The sequence below is a fragment of the Vulpes lagopus genome, chromosome 2 (genome assembly GCF_018345385.1).
Source record: "Vulpes lagopus strain Blue_001 chromosome 2, ASM1834538v1, whole genome shotgun sequence".
Classification (NCBI taxonomy): domain Eukaryota; kingdom Metazoa; phylum Chordata; class Mammalia; order Carnivora; family Canidae; genus Vulpes; species Vulpes lagopus.
The window spans coordinates 156952985-156979700 of NC_054825.1; the positions used below are offsets into that span (position 1 = coordinate 156952985).

A 26716-nucleotide genomic window follows, 5' to 3' on the forward strand; every position below is an offset into this window, starting at 1 on the left:
CCCTCTGCCTGTGTCTCTGCCTCTTTCTCTCTCTCTCTGTGACTATCATAAATAAATTAAAAAAAAAGAAAGCCCAGCTCTCTTGGGCACCTGGGATTGAGTCCTTTCTGTCTCTCATGAATAAATGAAGACAAGATTTTATTCATTTATTCATGAGAAACACACACACACACACACACACAGAGGCAGAGACACAGGCAGAGGGAGAAGCAGGCTCCATGCAAGGAGCCTGATGTGGGACTTGATCCCTGGACTTCAGGATCATGCCCTGGGCCAAAGGCAGGCGCTAAACCGCTGAGCCAACCAAGGAATCCCCATAAATGAATAAAATCTTAAAAAAAAAAAAAACCCGGCTCTCCATCCATCCATTTCCCACCTGATGTCTCCCTTAATGCACAGCTAGATGGTGTTCTTCTTGTTTATATTTTTAAGTATTTAGAAATAACTTCAAATGTACAGAAAAGGCACAAAAATAATAAAAATCCTCCACCCCCACCTATTTGAACATTCTCCCCTGCTTGCTTGTGATTCCTGTCCCTTGGCCCCCCTCACAGACACCTGGGAGTGCCTGTGGTCCACGTTCATACTGTTGGTGAGGATTCCTTTGCTCACCTAGAAAGTGCTGTCCAATATCTCCACTTTATGGTTATTTCTTCCCCTTAGCTAGTAAGCAATCTGTGGGGAGACAATTTAAAGTAATGCAAATATCCTGCTTCTCACCTAAATCCACCTCCCCACCCCACCCTATTTATCCTCCATTCTTGCCATGATGGTTGCAAAGTTGTTGGTTATCTAACACCAGCCCTCCTTCAGTGGGAAGAAGATGCTTAAAATACCCTTTGTTACAGACTGAATCCCCTCCAAATTTATCCATTGAGCCCTAACCCCCAATGTGACTATATTTGGAGATAGGGCTTATAGGGATGTTATAAAGGTGGGGCCCTGATCCAACAGGGTTGATCTCCTAATAAGAAGTGGAAGAGCAGAGATTATTCTTTCATCATGTTTGCACAGAAGAAAGGCCATGCAAAGACACAGTGAGAAGGTGGCTATATATAAACCAGGAAGCGAGGTTTCACTAGAAACCAACCATGACGGCACCTTGATCTTGGGACTTCCAGCCAAGAACTCCAGAACTGTGAGAAAGTTAGTTTCTGTGGTTTAAGCCACCCACTCAGTGGTATTATGTTGTGGTAAGCCTGAGCCAACTAATACAGGCCTTCCATCATTATCTGGGTTGAGAGTTTTGCAAATCAGCAACAACAGGTGCAACTGCTTTGGAAAACAAACAGCCCAGTCACACTAAAACCCCACTATGACATTTGTATATTTTGAGTCTTAAGTTTTAGGCGTAGTGATTTCTCTCAAAAAATTAAAACCAAGAGAAAAGCTATATACAATGAGATGCTGAAAGCCTTTCTGGGATTTTAAAATTATAGAGGAAACAAAAAAGGGTAAAATGCACATAAGCGACTAGAAAGACCGTTTGCATGGAGTTAAGTGCCCAGTTATAGAGGAACCATCACTTAAATTTTGGTAGAACCATTCATTCATAGAAATAACAAAGCATTGATGATAAGAAGATGCATCAACACGGAAGAATAATTTCTGAGTGTAGCTCAGGAAATAGAACACAGATATTCTAACTATAAAGGATGGTTGATGTCCTCAAATAGCAAATAAAGTGTAAACATGAAAATAGTTGTGTTAGAGTCATGGAACTAGGGTTAGTTATTTCTGCTTTAATTCCCTTGAAAATTATTTATAGGGCTTTTATAATAAAATTCACTTTTCACCATTTTGAAAAGAATTCTTCCAATTATGGAAAACTTTAAAAAATATACAGGGGAAAAAATCTCCCATGGTCCCATCTTATGGGAACTATTACTTTTAACATCTCAGTAGGTTATATATGTTTCAGTAATTGTTCTGTGTATAAGATTTTGGTATGTATGTGTTTGGTGCATATATAAAATCTGTGAGCATTCTCAAAAAAAAAAAAAAAAACCTGTGAGCATTCTAAGTGTGTGTGTCCCTTGAGTCTTGAATGAATCAGTGACTTAGTTGTCTGGAGGGTTATAGGAAGACACTGTGGACTTTCTTCAGGCGACTGGCATAACAAGATGGATTGGTGGGTTTCTGATGTGGAGAAAGGCAGGTCCTCTGTTCAGTCTTCTGAATCCAATGCAAAGTCAGGGCTCAAACTATTCCCTCACCCTTGAGGCTACTGGGGCATAGCCACTCTTGGCAACAGTGGGCTCTGGCAGTGAGACCATTCAGGAGGCTTGAGATCAATTCACACTTGCTACATCCTGGCGTTTGGAGAACCCACCTCAAACTGACCAGTCTCAGATCTAACCCACTCCACCCCCAACTAATTTTCACTCACAGTAGAGTTGAAGACCTGCTGTCTTTGGACATGCTGGGCTGTTTCACTACATCTGTGCAGAAGCCCCAGGAGTGGCATCAGTGGAACCTGGGCTCCAGCCAGATTCACTAAGCCTCAGCTCCACACAACTGAGGAGTCTCTCTTCAGGAAAAAAATTCAAAGTTACTAAAATTAAGCACTTGGCCTTCAAAGGGTTGCAAAACAGTGAAGGAGGACCTTAGAGCTTCAGCTTCATTAACTTCATGGCAAATCCATGAAACTGAGCTTCAAAATATAATGTAGCAAAAAACAAAAAAACAAAAATATAATGTAGCCCAGCCCGCCCTCAAACCATGACAGCCTGATTTTATAAAACACGTGGCTCCCCACCCAAGTCTCATTGACATGATGGTTCTCCAGCCCCACCCTCTGGCTGACAAGAGATGTATCTCTTGAGAGTAGGGCTCCTGAGGGATGGCCATTCGGGAAGGGGACAGTTGGGGAAACTCTCAACTGGGGGCTGGCTTCTGCAGCAGGAGGTCCCAGGTCCCGGGGTTTATGGATTACTACTGTTTGTGCAATAAGTCACCCCACAGTTCAGCAGCATGAAACATTAGCGTTTTGTTTTACTTACAGATCCAGGGGGTCAGTATTTGGAAAAAGCACAGCAGGTATGGCTTGTTTTTGCCCGTGTGTGAGACCTCAGCTGGGAACCTGACATCTGAGGCACCTTGAAAGCTGTGCGGTTGGAGTCACCTGAAGCCTTGCTCATGTGCATGCCTGATGTGGCTGGGAGGACTCGCAGAGTAGGCCTGGCTGACTGGAGCCCATGAACAGAGCCCACCTGGCTTGAACATCCTTGCTGCCCAGTGGCCTCGTGGTAGCTGGAAGCCGTAGCATCTCTGGGTTCTAAGCACAAGTGTCCGGTGAGCAAAGGCAAAACTGCACGGCCTCTTCTGAATCTGTATTCACACCCTTCAGTTTTCCTTATTGGGTTTGAACTTTTATGTCAATGATGAAGATATATCAGCAACTATCCAAATAAGTCAGGGCCCCTGGTCAGAAGTGCATGTGACCCTGCGATTTTTCTGACACTCTGGGTATAACGTCCTCAATGTGCCTGCACAGGAGTAGCACTGGTGGGAAGGCACTTCTCTTTCCCTCCCTAATGTAGGGTAGAAGTGATACTGTGGGCACCTCCCCATGGTTCCAAATTCCGAGCTGTGTTCCCGTTTGTGTTATTGCAGGGCAGGTGAGCAAGGGCTGCAACAGGACAGCAGGAGCTTGTGTGGCTTGGGTTCTCAGTGATCTGGCATTTTCTAAGGACTGCAAGAGTGTGTAGTCAGGTTCCAGTTTTACTGAACTGAACTGGAATAGAGGAGCCTTAACATGTTTTCCAAATGTAGTGTTCTCTGACAAGAATTCTAACCCTAGAGTTTGAACTGTGCACAACTAGCGTGACATATTTTCTATACTAGATTCAGGGGTAAGAGCCTCTCATGCCATTTACTTAAAGTAGCTGATCTTCTCAGTACATCTGGTTTCCTTGAGGACAAGAAGGAACACAAGAACAGAAACATAGGGACACAGTAGGATACACGTAATAAAGGGAGGTGGACACAGCTGACCAGGGCTGAGGCTGTTAAGCCGCCTAGTCCAGTCCAGCCACTGGCTGGCTCCTTGTGGCAAATAAGCACCCAAAAGGAGGCTACAGAAAACTGAGGTGGGCCACAAACAAAATACACAATGGATTTCAAAGATGTACCATACACAAAGCAAGCAAAACATCTCCTCCATCAGTGGTTTGTTACATTTGGGATATATAGGGACAGATTAATTTCACCTGTTTCTTCTTGCTTCCTAAATGGTATTATTAGAATAGCTAAATCTACTGATGTGGCTTGCATTGTTTATACCAGGGACTGTTGTTTTCTTGAGTGGCTTTTAAATGACGATGAAATTAATTCCAAAGAGAGGAGGCATTGCACAAGCATACTGGGGACTACTGGAAGACTATTTGTAATATCCTTCCCCCGAGGGAGAAATTTCAAGTTATTGAGAAACTTACATCCCAGGATTGTGATTGGTAAAGTAAGCCAACCGATATAACCCTGACAGTTGGTGGCCATATCCAGCCAATGCAATTTAAATACGGATTCTAATGAGGATAAGTCACTGTTCAAAGGTTGTGGCTCTGAGAGAGACTGCTGTTAGTGGATTCAGGATTTAATGTGATACTATGGACCTTCAACACAGATTATACAAAAACAAAAGCTTATTAAACACCAGGAAAAAGAATCAATGAAAAACTATCAAGAGAAGATTAACTTGTACATTTCTCAAAAAAGATAAATCTTGCAAAACACAGGTTCCAATACAGAGGTGCTATTGTTCATAAGATGATGGCTTAACAAAGGGAAAAGAAATCTTCCTTTTTGTGAAACAGCAACATCTGTGTTTCTAATGCCTGTGAGTCCTGTAGAGAAATTTATATAAAGTCATCTTGCACCATTCAAAAGCACCCCTCCCAAGAATGTAATGTGCAATGATAATTCTGAGTGTATCTGGTTCCTGTATACAAAAAGCATTTGTTGGGTTTCTCACCACTCTGAAAATCTCTCATTTGGAATTTTGTGAATGAAGCCATCTCCAGATCCACTACATCCCCCCCCCCCCATTTCTCTTTTTTGTAGGTTGTACAATGTAGCATTAGTGGGCACTTATGACTGAGGGTACTCAACACTGATTAATTCCACATTTCCCTACTACTGTTTGAATGATCTGATATCTGGGGATGGATGACCTATAGCTTAATATTTCCACAATCATCTCCACCACATCTCTCTGAGGGTGTCTGAGACATGTGCTGGTTGAAGGCTTGCATATGCATATACTTGTATTGTTTCCATTGAGAATGACTGGGTCAAGTATAGTATAGGATGAGCTATGACTTAAGGCTTTCCCATGTTCCAGTGAGTGTGAAGTGGGTTTACCCAGTATGAGTTCTCTGGTGCTTGGTAAGGGACGAGCTGTGTGTGAAGGCTTTCCCACAGTCCCTGCACTCATATGGCTTCTCTCCTGTATGGATCCTCCGGTGCTGAGTGAGGTGGGTGCTCTGCCTGAATGATTTCCTGCAATCCTGACATTCATAGGGCTTTTCCCCAGTGTGTGTCCGCTCATGCTGGCTGAGCGATGAGCTGTGACTGAAGGATTTTCCACACTCGTTGCACCCATAGGGCTTTTCCTTGGTGTGAATCCTCTGGTGTTCTATGAGAAGGGAGCTCTGGCTGAAGGCTCTGCCACATGCATTACATTCATAGGGCTTTTCTCCCGTGTGAATCCTCTGATGCTGAATGAGTGGGGCAAGCTGGCTGAAGGCTCTGCCACACTCATTACATTCATAGGGCTTCTCCCCAGTGTGGATCCGCTGGTGTTTGGTTAGGGATGAGCTGTGACTGAAGGCCTTGCCACAGTCACTACACTCATAGGGCTTTTCCCCGGTGTGGATTCTTTGATGTTGAGTGAGGTGTGTGCTCTGCCGGAAGGCCTTCCCACACTGACCGCATTCATACGGCTTCTCTCCTGTGTGCGTCCGCTCGTGCTGGCTGAGTGATGAGCTGTGGCTAAAGGTTTTTCCACACTCATTGCACCCGTAGGGTTTCTCTCCCGTGTGGATCCTCCGATGCTCTGTCAGGAGTGTGCTCTGGCTGAAGGCCTTCCCACACTCATTGCACTCATACGGTTTCTCTCCCGTGTGGGTCCTCTGATGCTGAATCAGTGGTGTGATCTGCGTGAAGGCCTTCCCACACTCGTGGCACTCGTACGGCTTCTCCCCAGTGTGGATTCGCCAATGTTTGGTCAAGGAAGAGCTGTGGCTGAAGGCCTTACCACACTCCCCACACTGGTAGGGCTTCTCTCCCGTGTGAATTCGAAGGTGCTGGGTGAGGTGGATGCTCTGCCGGAAGGCCTTCCCACACTCGCTGCACTCATAGGGCTTCTCCCCAGTGTGAGTCCGCTCGTGTTGACTGAAGGAGGACCTAAAACTGAAAGATTTCCCGCACTCCCTGCATTCGTAGGGCTTCTCCCCTGTGTGAGTTCTCTGGTGCTGGATCAGTGGGGCAATCTGGTTGAAGGTTTTCCCACACTGAGTACACTTATAAGGTTTCTCACCAGTGTGGATCCTCTGGTGTTTGGTAAGTGCTGAGCTGTTCCGGAAGCCTTTTCCGCATTCGTGACACTCATAAGGTCTCTCTCCTGTGTGCGTGCGGTTGTGCTCAGTAAGTGCTGAGCTGTGACTAAAGGCCTTTCCACATGCCTGACACTTGTAGGGCTTCTCCTTTGCATATATCTCCTGTTGAGCATTTAGCCCTGGCTCTGGCATCCCCCTCTTCCTGTGTGTCCCCAGCATGTGGATGCCTTGTCTTTCAGGAATCTCTGGCTGAGATGGGAGACTAGGGCTCAGAATCAAGTTTTCCCCAAACTCATTCCCCTGCTGCCGCTGCTGCATGAGTGTCTTCACGGGCATGAAGGCCGCCTGCACCATGTGTCTATCTCGGCTCTCATGACGCTGCCCCCCGTGGCCCTCAGCATCGTCACCCTCAGAGCACCACAGACTATCCCACAGGAACCTTTCCACCAGGACACTGCTGGGCGTTTCTTCAGTGATGTCTTGCGTTAGAGCTGACAGTCTGGTTTTGGGCCTAGTTTCCAAATCTGAAAGGAACAAAAATGGAGATGTTCCTTAATTTCAGTTTGGGGGGAAGAGTTTGTGGTAGTAGATGGGTAGATAAAGAGTAAAACTAAAAAACAATAAAAATTTAAAAATAAAATATAAATAAAAAATAAAAAACATAAAAAAAGTAAAACTGATAGTTTTGAAAGGGTGAAGGCACAAGTACATTTGACCATTTAAAAATACAGTTCTGCAAATGAGGGAAGTAACAGGAGCAGGAAAGAAAAGGGGGAAGGGGGGAGCTGGCGGAGGGACACGATGAATCTTGCAAGGGAAGCAAGGGGAACACAGAGAGTGAGGGCAGGGAGAGGACGCTGGGCTGACAGTGAGCAGCTAGGGAAGCCATCGGCAGATGCCCCAGGCCAGAAGAGGCAGAGCAATGGCCAGGCCCTGACGAAAGCAGCCAGGTGGTGATGGAGGAACAGCTGCCTCACAGGTGAAGGACCACCCAGACCAGCCCTCCCACTGCTCAGGTCCAGTTTCTTTTTAGTGGTCTCCTGCTGCTGTTTCACCTCTGCCACATGTCAAGAAACCACCAACTCCCCCAGTCTGGAGAGAGCTATATATCACCACAAGGGTGGATAAATGACCTAAGGTGAATAAGAGGACTTGGATCTGGTCTGTTGGGTCTGTCTCACCCACTGGGAGCTCCCTGAGGGCAGGGCTTCTGTACACCTCGGTCACCATGGCATCCCCACCCACAGCAGTATCCAACAGACGTGCTGAACAAACACATCCCTTTCTCCCTCTTCCTGGCAGAACTGCTTTTTGTCCCTACAGCCATGGCTTCAGCATATGCCATCCCCACTACCACACTGGATTGGCCTAAAGTTGTGATGGGGCCACTGCCCACTTATGTTACACTCTAGTTAAGTGTTAAGAAAAAAAAGAGAGAGATCAAGCCAAGTGTGGCTGGCAAAATAGTAGCTCCCAAATATGTCCCTGTTTTTCTAATCATCCGAGATTACCCTGGGTTATCCTAGTGGGCCCAAGGCAATCACAGGGTTCTGGAACTGCGAGATAATGGGGGGCAGGGCAGGAGGACCAGGGCCAGGGCCAGGCTGATGTGAGAAGACCTTAGGGCCATGCTCACTTAGAAGGTGGACAAGACTGTGAAGCAAGGAATGCGAGCATCTCTGGAAGCTGGAAAAAGGAAAGGAAATGTGCTCTCTCCAGGCCCTGCAAAAGGAATGCTGCCCTGCTGACACCTTGACTATAGCACAGTGACACTCATTTTGGACTTCTGACCTCTAGAACTGTAAAACAACTTATGTTGTTTTAAGCCACTAAATTTGTGGTAATTTGTTACAGCAGCCATAGAAAGCTAATAACTTAGGTAAGGGCTGGTTACTTCTGAACTGGAGAGACTCTGCGGTGACCCTCTCCCCCTGGGTCAGGGCCTGACACCAGTGCCGGGACAGCCCCACTTCCTACAGAGTTGGTACTGGTCTCAGGGACCGGATAAAATATATAGAGAACATACCCTGAAGGGTACATGGAAAAGTCCAAACTACATCACTGACCCACAAATACATGAGTTTGTAAAAGATTCTGTGGTTTAAACCACTGAAGCTGGAATGTCTGTTACACAGCAAGAGCAGCCAACTGCCCCCCCACCCCCCCACCAGTGCCTTTGCACTTGCTATTCCTTCTGCCTGGAATTCTGTTCTCCCAGCTTGTTTCGTGGGGTTGGTTTCCCATGACTTAGGCTTCAGCTCATACATCACCTCCCTGGAGAGGCTAGCCTCATCCGTGCTCAAGTCATCCCCACAACCTGGCCTCTGCCTCATGACCTGCTTCATTTCTGCAGCATTCTTCATATGTCGTATCTTATGCAGTTATTATTTTACCTGTTTACTGCATGCCCCCTCCCTCACCAAGAATGTAAATTCACTGAAGATGAGAACTTGGTCTCACTCACCACAGAACGGATGCTTGATGCACATTTACTGAAAGACTGAGTAGTCAATTTGCCCTGAAGAATGTGAAAGCAGATATGAAGAGAGAGTGCCACAGGGCTGAATGGGCTCCTCCCAGCCCTGCAGGGCTCTCCCCTCACCTGAGCACACACTTCAGGGCACCCTCTCATCCACTGCCCATAGCTCCTCCTCCTGCTCCAGCAGGAAGATGACATCCAGCTTGGGGAGCCAACATCCTGCTCAAGGGAGACCCACAAGTATGCCTCTGTATTCCAGAACCCTCCCCATCCCCCTGTCCACTCCATGTTCAGTCTTCTGGGACCAATTGGCTGTAGGCCCTAGAGGTGACAGGTTGTGGTAGAGGCCCTAATGCTGGGCCTCATACGGACACCAACACTGGCTCTGGGTGGATGTGTGACCCAGCCCCCGCCAATTAGAGTTCTGCTGCTTCCCCTGCCTGCTGGCAATAATGACCAGTGGACCTAGGACCTTCTAGGACCATAGAAAGACCTAGCTTCTATGGATGCCCAGGACACAGACTCTGTCTTTTCTGCTGGTCTCAGATGCAAAAGAGGTACTCTGGTAGTTGTCTTCTCACTTCCGGGGGCCCATCTGTGAATGGAGGCAGAAAGAGATACAGAGGGAGGAAGTGTGGGGGGAGGGGGTTCCTGATAGCACTACAGAAAGACCCTAGGATTCTGCAGTCATGGGAGCCACTATGGCCCTCTTACCCCAGGATTTTCTGCCTCTGGCATTTTCGGGTGGGATCTATAACTTCCAACCAAATATCAGGTCTCTAAAGCCCAAAACTCATGCTAGGTATCTGCTTTTAAGGACTAAACCTACCCCTACTTTTAACCCAGGAGAATTAGAATCTGTGCTGGGGGCAGACCATCAGGGGTTCAGTTGTAGCCTTACCCACAGACACCAGGAGCCTGAAGGTCTCCAGCATCACATCGCGATACAGGGTCCTCTGGGCAGGCTCCAGCTGCCCCCACTCCTCCTGGGTGAAGTCCACAACCACGTCCTCAAAGGTCACTTGCTCCTGAAACATCACACACAAATGTCCTCACCCAGGCCACACCTGGCGATGGCTGCTAGTAGGAGCAGCTGGTGGACAGGGAGAGCCAAGCTGGTGGGGGGGAGTGGGGGGGGGGTTCTTAGGTCTAAGGATTTAGGTCAGCTTTCCTGTGGGGTCTAAGGGCTCTGCTAGAAGAAAGGGGGTCTTAGGATATAAGAGGACCCACCAGGTCCTGCAAACACAGGACCCCTGAAATGCCATCATGGCAGTGACCAAGGGAGGGGCATGATGGAGCCCGGGGAGGCTGAAAACCTCCCAAACATCAGCTAGAATGTTCACTGGTGTCCATACCTGCAGTCAACAAGCTGCACATTCACTTAAACCTATATTACGTATTAATTATACCTGAATACAAAGTGAGGAAAGAGAAGAGTCAATGGAGTGGAGGGAATGAGCAAATGAACTAGATGGGGGTCCCCAGTTAAAGGACTCCTGGGGACCATTTCCTAGTCTTTTATTTTGGACATTTATTAATTGGGGTAAAAACACAATCCCAAGGAGAAAGTCTAAATGGGTTCTGGGGTGCAGGGAGGCTCCCAGGGGGATTCCAGAATCATCACTACCACACTTGTGTGTTTTCTGAAATTCCCACACAAGGCCAGTTTCTTTTGTGACTGGGTGGGGAATTTATGATTTTCTTCAAGGCATGTGAGGGGCAGAAACAGACATCCTCTGCAAAGGCAGTTTCATCTCACCAAATCAAGTGTTGTGGATGGCTGGGCGAGGTGGGGAGGTGGGCAGAGGCAAGTGAGTCCAGGGCCTCACCTTGACTTTGGCTGTCACTGCCTTGAGTGATGGGAGTGAGGGACACAAGGTAGCCAAATACTGGATCCTGGCCCAACTGGCAGCATATGCCTGTGCTAACATTTCCCCACCAGAGGAGGGGAGATGTAGGGCAGCAGAGGGTATTAAATTAGGCTTCGGGCTGGGGGGGCACTGTCAAGACCTGGCCCTCAACCCAGATGATTGGGCTTTAAACTCCAGCCTCAGGTCCATGTTTTAAAGTGCTCTGAGCCTCCCTGCCCTCATCTGTAGGTTACTGAGAACTCCCTGAGAAGGCTGTTGGGAGGAATAAGGGAATTCACATGGTGTGTGTGCCCCAGGCCTGGCACATATTGGGTGCTTTACCTGTGTGAGCCACCATTCAGGCAAGTGTGCTGGGGGGCTTGGGAAGGTTTTATTTTACTAACTTCCCTATCTCTATTTCTGCTACATTTTCCAGACTCAGTAGGTCTTAGTGTTATCTGCAGAGACCACTGAGTGCAGGTCACCTTTCAGGGCTCCACAGATGCCATGGAAACAAGAGACACACACCTGGCCACATGGTGTTCATGCGCTAGTTACAGGGTCTGGGAGCTGACAAAAAATGAATCCCAGGGATCCCTGGGTGGCTCAGTGGTTTAGTGCCTGCCTTTGGCCCAGGGCGCGATCCTGGAGTCCCGGGATCGAGTCCCGCGTCGGGCTCCTGGCATGGAGCCTGCTTCTCCCTCCTCCTGTGTCTCTGCCTCTCTTCTCTATGTCTATCATAAATAATAAATAAATATTTTTAAAAAATGAATCCCAGGAGGGGTAAGTGGTGTAGAGAAAATGGAACACTGATGGCGTAGCCATACAGAGGTCTGGAAGAAGAGTCATGAAGGCAGTGGGATGTGTGCTGAGCACTGGGGGCTTTGGTGGGGGCACATGGTCTGAGCTGGGCCCAGGCATCCTGAGTTTAGCCCTGGCTCAGCCACTCCCAGCTGTGTTTTAGTTTCTTCATTCCAACCTCACGGGGCTGACGTGTTTGGAAGATAGGGTGGAGTGTGTCCAGTACTGACCACAGGCTTTGGTACATTTCCACCCATTCACTGAGTGCCTACTTCTGGGCCTTTGCACGGGGCAAAAATGGTCAGAAGTGCTTCCCAAAGCCCTAGCCTCAAGCAACTGGCCTAGAAGACCTTGTTCTCAGTCTTCCTATTATGTTATGTACCTGCCCTTTATGGAAAGTGCCTGTTTCCACCACCAGGCATTTGCTTGCGGTACTCCCCCAGCCTGGAATATTATTACTGTTGGCCTTGATCTCGTTCCCCAACCCCCTGCAGGCCTCTGTTTTGGGGCCACTTCCTCTTAGAGGCCTTCTGGGCTATACTGGCTAATGCCTGGTGCCTAAGCCCATCTTCTTCTGGGCTTCATTTCCCTGCACAGCACTTGGCGCATTTACATTCCTCATAGGGACTGTAAGCCTCACAGGAATGGTGATTTTTTTGTTCATCTTCTCTTTTCCCAAACCTGTAATTCCTATAACAGAGCTTGGTGAACCACTCGGTCAATAGCAAGTGCTAAGTGCCTGTTGCCTAAGGGACTGGATGGAGAGAGTGAGCTGGCAGTACAAACTGGAACCCTGGATTGAGAAAGTGGCAGACACATCAGTGGAATGGATAAGTGCTATCTGCCCCTCCCTCACCTGTCTTGAAGAAAATCATAATCTTGAAGGAATCAGGGAAATCCTCTCAGAGGTGGTGAGGTGTGAAATTGGAAGGAAGATGGAGCTGACTAAAGCACATTCATGGCAGGGAACAGAGTAAGGGCAAAGGCCCTGAGAGGAGAATGAGTCTGTGCAGACCGGAGGCCAGGCCTGGAAGGCCTGTGTGTGAAGTTGGCAGGGTACTCACCGGGGCCCCAGCAGCAAAGAGCCCAGCAGTCATTCCCTCCTCCGCTGGCCTCTTGCAGGAACAGCCAGCTCCTCTGCAGGCAGTTCTGGGGCAAAAGGGGATATGAGAGACTAGGCAAGTGGCTGTGGTGACCAGAAACCTCCCACCCTGTTATCTGTGTGCAAGTAGGAAGGGCTGTGGCTGCTAGAGCCTGGAGCCCTGCACCGAGGCCAACCCCACCAACAATGAAACCTCAGCTTGGCGTTCTCCAGGCCTCTACTCTGCCCAGTGCTATTCCAGGCAGTTGATGGATTACCTTGAATTCTCCTACCCCATTTCACAAATAGAAAAACTGAAGGCCACAGCAGGCAAGGGACAGACCTCCAGTTGCTCAGATGACTTCCAGCGTGATAACTATTTCTGCTACTGACAGAAAGTTAGACAGTTATGAAGTCTTCGGGCACTATTTGCCTCAGTTTCCCCCTCTCATAAAATGAGAGTGGTGACCCAGCACAGAAATTATAGGAATTAAGGTGTGGCAAGGGCTGAAAATGGAGCCTGGCATGCAGCAGTACACACATGAAGGCAATCTGTGCTGGAAGAAAAGCCTCTTGCTTCAGTGAGCATCTATTTAGCATCTGCTACATGCAAGGCTCCACTGGTGGTGGTTTACAAGCTCATCTCTGGCTGAGTGCCCAGAATGAAACTCATTCTGGTAGAATGCATTTCCCTTGTCCCTCTGTACTTCCCCTTGATGACCCTTCCCGGGCACCCTTGATTCTGCCCCATATCACTTGTGCCCTATTGTCTTCACAGCGGTTTCCAAGATGGGAGTTATCTTGTTCAGTGATGTGTTGACAGGTTTCTTATCATCCTCCTGACTCCCCTGGGGGATCTGGGGACCGGAACAATATTGGGGGCTCTTGGGTATAGCACAGGGCCTGGCACCCAGGACATCAAAATAGGTGCTTGCTGAATTAATACAGAGGCCTGGATAGTACTCAATAAGACTCTTAACATAATGAGTCTGTGTTCTGGGTCCCAGGGAGTAAAATGGCTGGGAGTAAAATCTTGTGCTTTCGGTCTCCCTCACCATCGTCCTGAGAAGCCGCTCGGTGAGTTCCAGAGAGACTCCACAGCGGGGCTCGGCCCTCCACACCCTCCAAACCCTGGACGTCCCACCAAAGCAGGTAGGAATGCAGGTCAGGCTGGCTCTAGACTCTGAAGGGTCGGACCAGCTGCCATCCTGACGCTGATCCAGAAGCCGGGGGCTCCCACCCCTTTTGCCAAAGCCAGAGCGCCACCCCGGCCGCAACTCCTCCTCTCGGACCCCGCCCACTTGGCCCCGCCCCAACCGCCCCCGAAGCGACCCGCCCTAGCCTAAAACAGGAAAGGGGGCTCTCCACAGACGCACGAGGGAAGACTCCAGATGCCCGCCCGTCTCGGCCTCCCCCGATCCGGCCACCCCATTCTCACTTACCAGCGGGACGTTAAGACAAAGGCCGCGGCCGTCACCAGGCGGATCTGCGCCTGCGCTGGGGCGCCCAACTACATCTCCCAGAGGGCGGCGCGCGCACTTTTGGTCGTTTCCCTGCTCGCCTCACCCTCGCCCGGGGCCGTGGCTACGGGACTCGGGAGTAAGGAGCTCGGCCTCGCGGACCTTAACCTAGACTGCCCTCCCCAAAACCCTTCCATGCCCTTGCCTGATGGCAGGACGAAGGCCACGCCCGCTGTTGGCCGGGACTGCGCCTGCGCAGGTGGCGCCAAACCACAACTCCCAGAGGCCCACGCGCGGGCTCTGTGCGCAACTGCCATCTGACCCCGGAGCGTCCCCGCGGGAACCGAGTTCGAGTTTCGGCGCGGGTCCTCATGGCGCCGTCAAAAATGTCCAGTCCCCGCTAGCTGTGTGGTGGGCCCCGTGAACGTCGTCCTCGCGCTCTTACAGCGGGGACTGGCTGGGGATTAGTGTAGCTACAGTGGTGGGGGGTCAGGAGCACCCGCAGCAGAGGCGGTGGGAGATCCCGAGGACGACGCCCCCGCGCGGAGGCAGTGTGAGTAGGGCCAGAGTGAAGTAAGTCCTCCTGGAGCGACGACGGAGTTCTTTCATGTTGGAAACTGTGCCGTAAACTTTACTGTAAAACACACGTGGTGCTTCCAAAAAACAGCAAGAAAATGCAAGACACAAAAATGACCCGCAAAAAAATTAAAACAGTGACATTGACTAAGATGCCAAATACTAGAGCCGTTTACGATTTGCCACGCCGACCCTGTCTTGCATTACTGAAGACGTGGTCGTAGGAAACATCCCGTGGTAGACACGGTTTTAAACTGCTTTACATCACTGTCAGATGTGTGCATTTGAACAACAGCATAATATTCAAAGCGGAAGTGCCCTCCTTGACTGAATTTATTTTTGGCTGAACATTGACCAAGGCCTGCCAGGCTCTAGGCCTAGGGTACAGCAGTCAGTGGACCAGGCACCCACCAACCAACAAGGTGTGCACGTTAGCCATCGCCCACTCAAGCCAGACTTCCTTTCACTGATGTGCATGGACCATCCCTGGAGAAGTGAGTATAAAGAATCTAACCAAGGTTGAGCCACGTGCACTTGCCCTTTTAAGAAAGATCGATTGATTCAAGTCAGGGCTTGCACACTGGAAGCTAAGAAAAGGTGTCAAGACAGGGGCCTTTTTTTCTTTGGAACAACTGGAATCAGCTCTGACTGAACACAGCAGAGAAGACAGTAGGAATTCTCATGTTAGGGAAAAACCTACCTGGGTACGTTTTCTTTACACATACAAACATTAAAAAAGGTTAGGCTGGTTCTTAGATGAGTAAAAGACTTTACACATCATAAGCACTACAACAGTGGTATGAAAGAATACAATGGATGGCTCAAAATCAGAGTGCACTGATGTAAACGAGGCAAAGACAAGCTTATCGGCTTTAAAGTGTCTTGTACATTCAAAGACTATAAAGGCTCACATCTGTGATTGTCATACCGAAAGTCCACCTGCTCTTCTCTATACTCTTCTCTATACTACAGTATGAAGACTTTAAAATATACATAAAAAAATAAAAAATAAAATAAAATATACATAAAATGTCAATTATCAGTTCCCTCACCCACAAACCAAAATGCAAAAAGATACTTAATTTTTTTCTTAGTTTTATCTTCCACAAAATGTGTTCTCTTTTCCTTCTACTTTCCTTTCACTCGATCAAAAGTCATGTACACACTTCTCATGATGAAATCTTTTTCCCAAAAGGTCTGGGCAGAGTCCTGGTGATGAACGGCTGAAGGTGCCACACAGACTTGCCTGTTCCAGGTTGCCCTGCCCAGCTCCCTTAGGACTTGTCCCTCTGTTACCTTCCTCTAATCTCCTGATCCTTTTTTTCCCTAACTTTCACAAACTTCAATGCTTGCAGGGGCCAGGATTTATTTAAAGGGATGGATGCTAATGATCTCAACTAAGTGGCCCCACGTGAGCAGGTAAGCTCAGTGTACAGGGTCTGGGCTTCTCAAAAGAAGCCATGGATTTGGATTTGTGTGTGAAATCTTTCAGTTCACAGGGAATTCAAAGGGTTTAAAAACACAAGATATTATGAAGGCTCGCTCTCTGTTGGCCTTTCCCCCATTCAGACCAGTGGCTGGGCCCCTGCTCATGCCAACATCAACTTCCTCTAACCACAGGGGTTGCCTCCACCTGGCTGTGACAGGACCACACCAGGAGCAGTTGCATTAGAAATCAGTGTAGCTTTGTGACACTCTATTTTTGATACATTGTTCAATATATACATTTAAATATATTACAGTGTTTAAAGTTCAAAAAAGAGTGTTTAACCTTGTGTATGTATTTCATCTTTTAAAAAGTCATTTTGGGATCCTCAAAACCTAACAGTGCCGAGGACTCTCTGTTCCCAGAGACCCTGGCTGCAGTGAGGAGGAAGGTGGTCTGTTTGCCTCTGGTTCTGGAGCATGAGATGATGAGGACTTGAACTGCATCACAGTACCCAGTACCTGGCCCAGAAAATACTCTGTGACAAGACCTGGAGGACAGACAAGGAGACTGGGAAGGGTCCCAATGGGCAGGTGCTAGAGTCTTGCAGCGGACATTGGCAGATGAAGGCACAGGGTGAGCCAGGCGTGCATGGAGTGAGCAGAAAGAGAAGAGAGAGGCTGGTGCTCTATCTCACTACAGCTTAAGCAGCATTTTGGGATTAAGCAAGCTGGGCAATTAACTCAATTTGGCAGCTTTGGTGAATCGGGATTCTTACAAATGACTCTTCAGGTCCAGGACCCTGGGCCACATTCTTGCCTGTGTCAGCCGAGCCAGAGTGTGTTGAGGGTGGCCTTCCATGTTGCTGCCACCCCACCTCCTCAAAGGTCCAAGTGAGGCTTCCCTGGCTTACCACTGCAGTCCTGAGGTGGGGCCTTGGCAGTAGCTGCAACTCACTCATTTGGTTACCATTCACCCATTCTCACTCACGAAGGGCTGCTCTGTGCCAGGTGCTGATAATGCCACAGTGAAGACTGTTATGAACAGAGGAGGCAGCCTTTGTGGAGATGAGGAAACCCAGCATGGGAGTCATTGTGGAGAGGGGCCAGCATCCACTACCCCAGCACTGGGGACTAACTGAAGCAGGAGAAGAGATTCAAAGGAACTGGTCTGCTGGACTTTATGTCATCTCAGTATTTCTGCTTCAGAGGGATCCTGCTGGCTGTGGATATTGGATGGGATGGAGGGGAATGGGTTGGAGGCAGGGTTCTCTTAGCGGCAGCTGCAGACATCCAGATATGTAGGAAATAAGATAGAAGAGAGGGAGGCTGGGGTGGTTAAGTGCAGAGGAGAAAAGAGAACAGGGTGATCCTGGGGGCTTGGAGGGTGGAGGTATGATGGCGTATGGGAGGCAGTTGGTTTTCTTTTGCTCATGGGTTCTTTGGACAATCTCAGTTGGAGGACTGAGGGACACCAGGCAGATGTCTCTGAAGGGCATTTGGTCTGTGGGATGCCCAGGCAGACATCTTCGGAGAACCCCATCTTCAGAGCTGTTCATATGAGGATGGTTGGGGTCCATGGCAGTGAGGGACCTGACTGACGATTGCCTTGTGGGCAGCAGCCCCTACTCTCTCATGCAATCCTGCTCCAACCCAGAGAGCTATGAATGTGCCTCTGGCTTAGGGGGATTGGGAAGAAAACTGCATTGAAATAAACCCCTGGCCCCCAACAAGTGGAGACACTGGGAGTTCTTTGTCCACGTATCCTGTCATCTCAAACAAACCTTTCCATCATGTGTGCTATAGTGGAAGGCTCAGGGGCTGACTGTGGGGCCAGGACCCCCACTTTGTCACCTGATCTCCAAGAAAGAGACTCTGCCTCAGCAGGATGAGAAAGAAGGTGCTTGGGAGGAGAGCTGGAACCCACAATAAATTAAGGCATGGAGTAGAGCCAGAAGCCCCTGGTGGGGACTGCGAGGATAAGCCAGGGTGCTGGAGCAAGCCATGAGCAAGGCCCAGCTAGTGAGAGTTCCAAGAAGGCAAGCGCGGCGAATGGCGCAAAGGCAGCAGAGGGACCTGCATGGCCCTGGAGGGTGCTAGGGGACAGGCTACTTATGCAGGAGGCAGCTTGGTGGAGAAGCAGCAGTGGGCTGGGTAGGGCAGATCCAAAGGCTTTTCCAGTTGAAAGGCGACTTATGGATGATTTAAAGAAGAAGGTCTCTGCTTACATGTGGTTAGAGTCAATCCAACACTATTTCCAAGTAAAGTTAAAAAAAAAAAAAAAACGAAAGAAAGACAAAAACTTGTAAGGCTTTCGTTTGCATGGGGCAAGTGGTGCCCAGCAAGGAAGGGCTGGGGATGGATGGAAAGCTGAATCCAAGTGCATGTAGGCTGTCCCCAGCAGTGGTGGGGAACTGAGATGCCTGGGAGACCCCACATCTGGTCTTGGGAGATCCAGGGTAAGCATAATGCCAGATTTTTATGTGATATCTATGGTTTGAAAAATGTTGGCATTTATCTCAAAATAAAAAAAAAAGTCATTCTGTGAATCAAACAAACTCATGTGCTGGTCAGTTTTGGTTAGACCTAAAAGCCCTGCCCAAAATCTATCCAGAAAGAAAGCAAATTAGTAGGTATCAGGGACTGAGGGAGAGGACATGGGGAGTGACTGCTAATGGGTGTGGGGAACCCATTTTGGGAGTGATGAAAATGTTCCAGAATGCATCGTGGTGATGGTTGCACAACACTATGCATGTACTTAATGCCACCGAATTGTGCATTTTAAGTAGTTAAAATGGCACGTTTTATGTTGTGTTTACTTTATCATAAAAAAAGGAGTGTAAAAGGAAAAGGAGGGCGGGGACAAAAAAAAAGGAAGAAAAGAGTTAAGTTCCACATAGAAGAGCCCCACGCGTGTGCCGCGCTCGCAGGGGCTGGGCGGGCAGGAGGCCTCCGTTCCTGGAGTACAGGACCGCCGCTGGGTCAAGGGCACGGGCGCAGCCCTGGCGTACCCGGAAAAGACTCCCAGAACCGATGGCGCTGGCGAAGCTCTTTCTTTTGTCGCTTGCGGAGCACAGACGGCCGGCCGCCGAGCTGAGAGCGACGCTGGGCGTCGCTGTCACCCAGGGAACGCGGCGAAACCCCGACACGCGGCGGGTCCGGGTCGCCTGCAGGACGCGTCCGCCAGGGGTCGCTGTCGCCCAGGGAAGGCGGCGGCGGGGGCGGTGGGTCCCAGGTCGCTCCGCAGGACAAGCCCTTCGGGGGTCACTGTCACCTGGGGTAAGTGCCAGGCGCGGCGACACCCCGAGACGCGGCGGGTCGACGGTTGTCGTGCAGGACGAGCCCTTTGGGGGTCGCGGTCACCCGGGGTAAGCGCCAGGCGCGGCGATACCCCGAGACGCGGTGGGTCCGGGTCGCCTGCAGGACGGGTACGCCAGGGGTCGCTGTCGCCCGGGGAACTCGGAGGCGGGGGTGGCGGGGCCCGGTAGCTCCGCAGGACGAACCCTTCGGGGGTCGCTGTCACTCGGGGAACGCGGCAGGTGTGGCGACGCCAGGGAAACGCGGCAGGTCTTGAGTCGCCAGCAGGACGAGCCCTTCGGGGGGGTTGCTTTCACCCGGGGAACGCGGCAGCGGGGGCAATGGGTCCCGGGTCGCTCCCCAGGATGAGCCCTTCGGGGGTCGCTGTCACTTGAGGAACGTGGCAGATGCAGCGACACCCGGAGACGCAGCGGGTCCTGGGCCGCCCCGCAGCACGAGCCCTTCGGAGGTCACTATCACTTGGGGTAAGCGATAGGTGCGGCAACACCCGCGGGACGCAGCGGGGGTAGTGGGTCCCTGGGTCGCTCCCAGGACGAGCCCTTCGGAGGTCACGATCACCCGGGGTAAGCACCAGGCGCGGCGACACCCCCCAAGACGCGGCGGGTCCGGGTCGCCTGCAGGACAAGTCCGCCAGGGGTCGCTGTCGCCCGGGGAACTCGGCGGCGGGGGTGGCGGGTCCCGGGTCGTTCTGCAGGAAGAGTCAGCCGAGGGTCGCTGTCACTCGGGGAACGGGGCATGTGAGGCGACACCAGGGAAGCGAGGCGGGTCTTGGGTCTCCTGCAGGAGGAACCCTTCAGGGGGTCACTGTCACCAGGGGTAAGCGGCGGGCGGGGCGACACCCAGAGAACGCTGCGGAGGTGGTGGGTCCCGGGTCTCCTGCAGTACCAGCCCTTCGGGGGTCACTGGCAGCGGGGGACGCGGCAGGGGTGGCGGGGCCCGGGTCTCCTGCAGGACGAGCCCTTCGGGGGTCGCTGGCACCGGGGGACGCGGCGGGGGTGGCGAGGCCCTGGTGGTCTGCAGGACGAGCCTTTCGGGGGGTCTGTCGCGCGGGGGACACGGGGGGGAGCCGGGGGGGCTGCAGGACGAGTCCGCCGGGGGTCGCTGTCGCGCGGGGCGCGCGTCCGCTCACTGCGCAGTGTGCAGTTTCTGGTGGTCGAGGAGGTGGACCATCCAGGGGAAGGCCTTCCCGCAGACGCCGCACTCGAAGGGCCGCTCTCCTCCAGCGGCCTCCACGCGCCGGTCTCCGTCCGCGTCCTGAGCCTGCCCGGCCGCTTCCAAGGGGCCGGCCTCCCCTGGCCCCTCGCCCCCGCCGCGCCGGGGCTTCTTGCGCCGCGGCTGCAGCAGGTGGATCTTCCGGTGCTCCCCCAGGACGGAAGCGTGCAGAAAGGCCTTGCCGCACTCGGGGCACGGGAAGGGCCCCTCTTCCAGGTGGCGCTTCTGGTGCTCGATGAAGTGGGTGACCCAGGTGAAGACCTCCCCGCACTCGGCACACGCGAAGGGCCGCGTCCCTGAGGGGACTTGGGTCGCTGCTGGGCTCCCCGAGGAGGGGGCAGCAGCCGGTTGTCCCGCTTCTCCAGGGGAGGCTTTGGTGTCTTTGAGTAAGGGTAGGCGAGTGCTGCCGACATCGCGGTCCCCAAGTCTCTTTGGGGGACTGGTGCTCTGAGCACCTGGGAGGGTGGGGTCTGCAACCAGGCTGGGCTGAGGGCTCAGGTGCAGGGGCCCCTCTGGTGCAGGTCCTTGGCCTCTGGTGCCCTTAAGCACAGCCTCCTTGGGGGTAGCCCCTGCCTGCCTTACACCCTCTTCTGAAGCCTGAGGTGTGTCCTGGGCCAGCCTGGGGAGGGAGTGTCTGTTCCTCAGGGCTCTGTCCCCAGTCTGCCCACAGGGAGGTTCATCCCAGACGCTAGGCTTCAGAGGCGAGCAGCCCAGGCCTGGGGAGGGTGAGGGAGAAGAGTTAATTGTTAGGGAGAGGACAGGGACCAGGCCACACCCTGGGCACCTCCCTGCCCCTTCTCCCCACCCAGGGACACACAGAAGAACAGGCAGCCAGCTGCCTGTACTTAGTAGAGCCTTAGTGCCCTCAATACTTTCCTTTACTAAGATAAAGGGTAAGTGGGGTTGAGGGGCAGATCCCACACCCCAGACCCCCTTGTCCTCACCTGGGCAGGCAGCTGAGGGGACCCCATGCTGCAGCATCTTCTGTGTGTCTGCCTTCATGCTAGGAGGCGGGAGCCCTGGTCAAGGGGTGGAAACGTTTGAGTGGCTGCTGCAGGACTGGGTGGGGGTGGGGGTGATATCAGTCCCCACTTTGGTGGCCCCAGTTTCTGGGGGAAGGTACAGAGTTCATCACCAAAGCCCCCCCCCCCCCAACACTGCCAACAGCAAAGTCTAAACCTTCCCAGCCCTTAGGATTGCTGTAGGACCCAAACACTCACCGAGTGAGCCCAGGGTGCAGGATGCCTCCGCCCCCGCCCTGGTGTGGGGACTTCGCTGGGGCTGGGCAGGCTGCGGCCACTCGCCCTCCTGGGGGAGCCCCAGCTCCGATGCCTGGAATGGCAAACACAGTCCCGCTCAGCAACTGCCCCACACCGCCCAGGGCTTGGAGCAACCACCAGAGGCCCATCCACCCGGTGCCACCAGAGCAGAGGGACAGCATTGCTTCCTTTAGAAAATCCAGGAATAGCAAAACTAAAGCCACTGCTCCCCCACAAAAAGGTGCCAAAAAAAAAAAAGCCACCAAACCAATAAACAGTATTTAGTAAGAGTTTATTGTGCATATAAAAATAGTCTACGAACTGGGAGCTTTCAAATCCAAGACTGATATGAAGCCTGGATGACCGTTACTACAGAGGGAGTTTCCAGACAGCAGGGGCTGGCTCAGTGATTATCTTACACTGTGTTTAGGAAGGTGATTTAAGTTTCTTTACTGATCATTTCCTTGAGGCTTTTGCATGAGGTGCCCCAGGTTATGTTCCACTTGTTTTGCAGAACACACTAAATGAAGTCTCACTTATGTGGTACGTGGTTTTGTCAGCTCAGGGAATGTTCAAGTCTGGTCTCTATTTTGTATTTAATTTTAACACCCCAAATGCACATTCCCAGTGGGCTGTTACTAGGACTGGAGAAATAATTCAAGGGCCCCCCTGTGCAATATGAAAACGCAAGTCCTCTTTGTGATGGTTAATTCTAGAAGTCAATGTGACTGAGCTAAGGGATGGCCCAGTAGCTGGTAAAATTTCATTTCTGGTATCTGTGGGGGTGTCTCCAGGGAAGACTAGCATTTATACCGTCAGTCTGAGTAAAGATCATCCTTACCAATGTGGGTGGGCATCACCCAAACTGTGGAGGGCCCAAATTGAACACAAAGTCAGAAGGGTGCATTTGTGCTCTGCTTGAACTGGGACAGGCACCTTCAGCCCTCAGACATTGAACCCCTCTTGATTCTTGGGCTTTGGACTTGGACTGAGACTGAGATTCCTGTGGTCTTTAGACCTTTGGGCTTGAGATGGAGCTCCCTGCCCTGGAGACAGCTTTTTGGTGTTCTCTAGCTTGCAGACAGCAAATCAGGGGCTCCTTGACCTCCATAATCATGTGAGCTAGTTCCTTTTAATATGTCTCTCTATATGTGTCTATATAAATCCTACTGATTTGTTTCCGTGGAAAGCCCTGAATAGTACATCCTTACTTGAATACCACTGATGATTTTATAGCAACAAGAGAGCACTGGGCCCTATGTAAGGACTGAGGTCAATATCACTTGTGAGGTTCTGAACTGCCCCTCACAGCTGCATTGTCCCTAAGAACAAGCCCCCCAGAAGGTTATGAGCAGTGGGGGGTGGGGGCTCCAGGTCTCACTGGTCATCAAAGTGTGACCATGACAATGGAGGGTGGAGGGGTTGAGAGGGGAGGCTCTGGACCTGTGTGTGTATGTTTGTGTGTGTGGTGGTAAGGGGCATGTTAATTCCCCTGACTTGGAAGCATGGGCCACCATCCAGAGACGTCTGAAAATTACAAACACACTTGGGCCAGGCACAGAAACCAGGACATTTCTGAGCCTTCTCTATAGCTCCAAATACAAAAAATGTCCCCCAAAGTCCTTTTGACCAGGGCTCTGATCATTCCAGGCACAGTGCAGGGCAGTGAGTGGGATGTGGGGACCCACATCTGTCATCTAACCAGCCAAGAAAAAGAAAAGAAGAACAATGGGAAATGTGAATGCCAACCAGCCATTTACTGCTGATGAGGGATTACTGTTAATGATTTTAGTTGAGGCAGTAGAGCTGGGTTGATGTCTAAAAAAAGAGTGTTGGTAGTTTGCCAGGGGTGTGTGGGTGTGTGGGTGTGGCTATAATAGATGAAGGGGTCAAAAGGTACAAACCTCCCATTGTCAAACAAGTAAGTCCTAGGCCTATAATGTACTGCTTAGAAACTATAGTTAATAATACTGTATTGTGTATTTAAAAGTTGCTGAGGGAGCAAATCTCACAATTCTCATCACAAGAAAAAATATTTGTTAACTCTAGATGTTAAGTAGACTTACTGTAGTTGATCATTTCACAATATATACATATATTGAATCATTATGTTATATACCTAACATAATGTTCCACATCAATTATATATCAATAAAAAAATAAAAATATGGGATCCCTGGGTGGCGCAGCGGTTTGGCGCCTGCCTTTGGCCCAGGGTGCGATCCTGGAGACCTGGGATCAAATCCCACGTCGGGCTCCTGGTGCATGGAGCCTGCTTCTCCCTCTGCCTGTGTCTCTGCCTCTCTCTCTCTCTCTCTCTCTGTGTGTGACTATCATAAATAATAAATTAAAAATTTAAATAAAATAAAAATAAAAAAATAAAAATAAAAACATAGATATAATTGGGGGGGGGGGGTAAAGTCCTTGAAGGCCAAGCTCTACTTGCAATGCATGGAAATGGCGAGTGAGCATATCTGTGATTTCTAAGGGGAGAGTCCAGGATGGAAGAGAGCTTTCCATCAACAAGCCTGGCTATGTGTCAAGCACTTAACGGCCCATCTGGGGCTGACTTCATCATGTGCCAGAAATAGTGCCCAGGGCCCATGAAACTTTTTGGAGAAAGGAGTTTCTTGCAATAATGTTTTAATGTCTTTTAAAATCAGCCAGAAAAAAAAATGAATATAGTGATTACTCCAGCCTGGAATATGTTCATCTTTATACCAAATGGTCATAAAATATAACTTACTATTTTGTGGAAGTTCATGAGTATAACTTTGATATAATTCTTATGGGACAAACATTCTTAGGGCCCACAGAAGTCCTACTACAACCCTGGGTCCATTAGTCTATTCTCTCTACTTTGGTGTATGTAGTGTACTAGTTTCCCGTGGCTGCTATAGCAAATCATGAGAAACTTAGTGGCTGAAAACCCAAATTTCTCTTATAGCTCTGAAGGCTAGAAGTCTGAAATCAATTTCTCTGAGCTAAAGTTAGTGTCCACCAAGGCTCATTCCTTCTGAAGGCTCCATGGGAGAATTTGTTTCCTGGGCTTTTCTCAGCTTCTAGACACACCCATATTTTTTAAATAATAAATTTACTTTTTATTGGTGTTCGACACACCCATATTCTTTGCCTTTTGGCCCTTCCTCCATCTTTATTGCCTCTGTGCCCAGGTCACTGTCCTGCCTTGTGTATTAAACCTCCCTCTACCTCCCTCTTATAAGGACTCTCGTGATTACATCTGGAATCCAATCAGATAAACCAGGGTAGTTTTTTCTCATGTTCCTACCTTAAGTACACGTGCAAAAAGCCCCTTTTTCCACCTAAGGTAACATTCCCAGGTTCTAGGGACGAGGACAGGAACGTTTGGTGGGGCAAAGGGGGGTGGTGGGAGCATTATTCAGCCTACCACATGGTGTGTGTGTTTGGTTTTCCACAATAAAAATTTTTATAAGAAGATATTTCCTCTTGCAAGCCTAAAACAAGATAATTAAGAATAACTTTTTTTTCTCCCAGCCATAGCAGGACAGAGATAGAGAAATTCATGCAGGTGAATTCAAGGATGGAGGTGATCTGCTGTTGATAGCAACAAAGGTATACGGGTGTTTCTTTGGTGGGATGAGCTCTTCTGCAGAGCAGTGGGTGTATTATCTTTTGTCTCATGCTTTTGTTTAGATGTCTTTTTTCTGTTGTTATTAATTAAGTAAAGAATGAAAATGGCCTCCAGGCAGAACATAGTAGCCAGAGAAGAAACAGAATACAAACTAGTGGGTCTTTCAAAAACTGGCCATGCAAATCAGAAAACTTCAAAATGATACCAGACCCCAGCATCATAAGGAGGGGTGGTCTCTGGGGACAAAGAACCGACTAGACTTTGGCTTGATGGAAAATATTATCACTTTTTAGTAGTTCCTTCATTTTTCTTAATTTTAATTATATAAGAGTGTGTGTGTGTGTGTGAGTGCGTTCATGTCCAGGTCTGGAATTTTAGCACATATATAGATTCGTGAAACTACTACCACAATTAGGACCAGAATGGTTCCACCACCCAGGGAAAACTCTTTCATGCTACCTCTGTCTACTCACATTCTCCCTCTGCCCAGAACTCTTGCCTGGAAACCACTGATCTATTCTCTGTGGCCATCATTTTGTCTTTTTAAGAATGTCATATAAATGGGATTTCATAGCATGTACCTTTCGAGATTAACTGTTTTGACAGCACAGTGCCCTTCAGATCCATCCAAGTTGTGTGTGAATCAAGAGTTTCTTCCATGATATTGCTGGGTAGTATTCCATGGTGTGCAGGATAAATGATTGTTTATCCAATCACACAGGTATGTGGCTTGTTTCCAGTTTTGGGCTACTACAAACAAAGCTGCTATGAATATTTGTGTACAGGTTTTTGTAGGAACATAAATGTTTGTTTCATCTGGGTAAACATCCTATCCCAGAAGTGGGATTGCTAGGTCATACATCATGTTTATACTTAACTTTGTAAGAAACAACCAAACCATTTTCTAAATTGATTTTACCACTTTGCATTCCTATCAGCAATGAAACAGTTCCAGTTTCTCCACACCCTTGCCAGCACGTGGTGCTGTCCCTCTTTCTACTTTTAGCCATTGCAGTAGGTGTGCAGTGATATCTCATCATGGTTTTAATTTGCATTTCCCTGATGGCTAGTGATCTTCAGCATCT

General features: G+C 49.8%; 1 protein-coding gene across 1 annotated transcript in view; it reads right to left on the minus strand.

Annotated features, from left to right (window-relative positions):
* Positions 1-4586: 4586 nt before the first annotated feature.
* LOC121478581 overlaps positions 4587-26716 on the minus strand; it is a 34891-nt gene continuing 12761 nt past the window's right edge. The window contains 10 exon segments of the mRNA XM_041733683.1: positions 4587-5452; positions 5454-7081; positions 9938-10064; positions 12752-12836; positions 14728-14881; positions 19241-19468; positions 19621-19916; positions 20106-20324; positions 20677-21778; positions 21980-22091. Of these exon segments, the coding sequence (XP_041589617.1) occupies positions 5105-5452; positions 5454-7081; positions 9938-10064; positions 12752-12836; positions 14728-14881; positions 19241-19468; positions 19621-19916; positions 20106-20324; positions 20677-21778; positions 21980-22091 (4299 nt within the window). The 3' untranslated portion in view covers positions 4587-5104.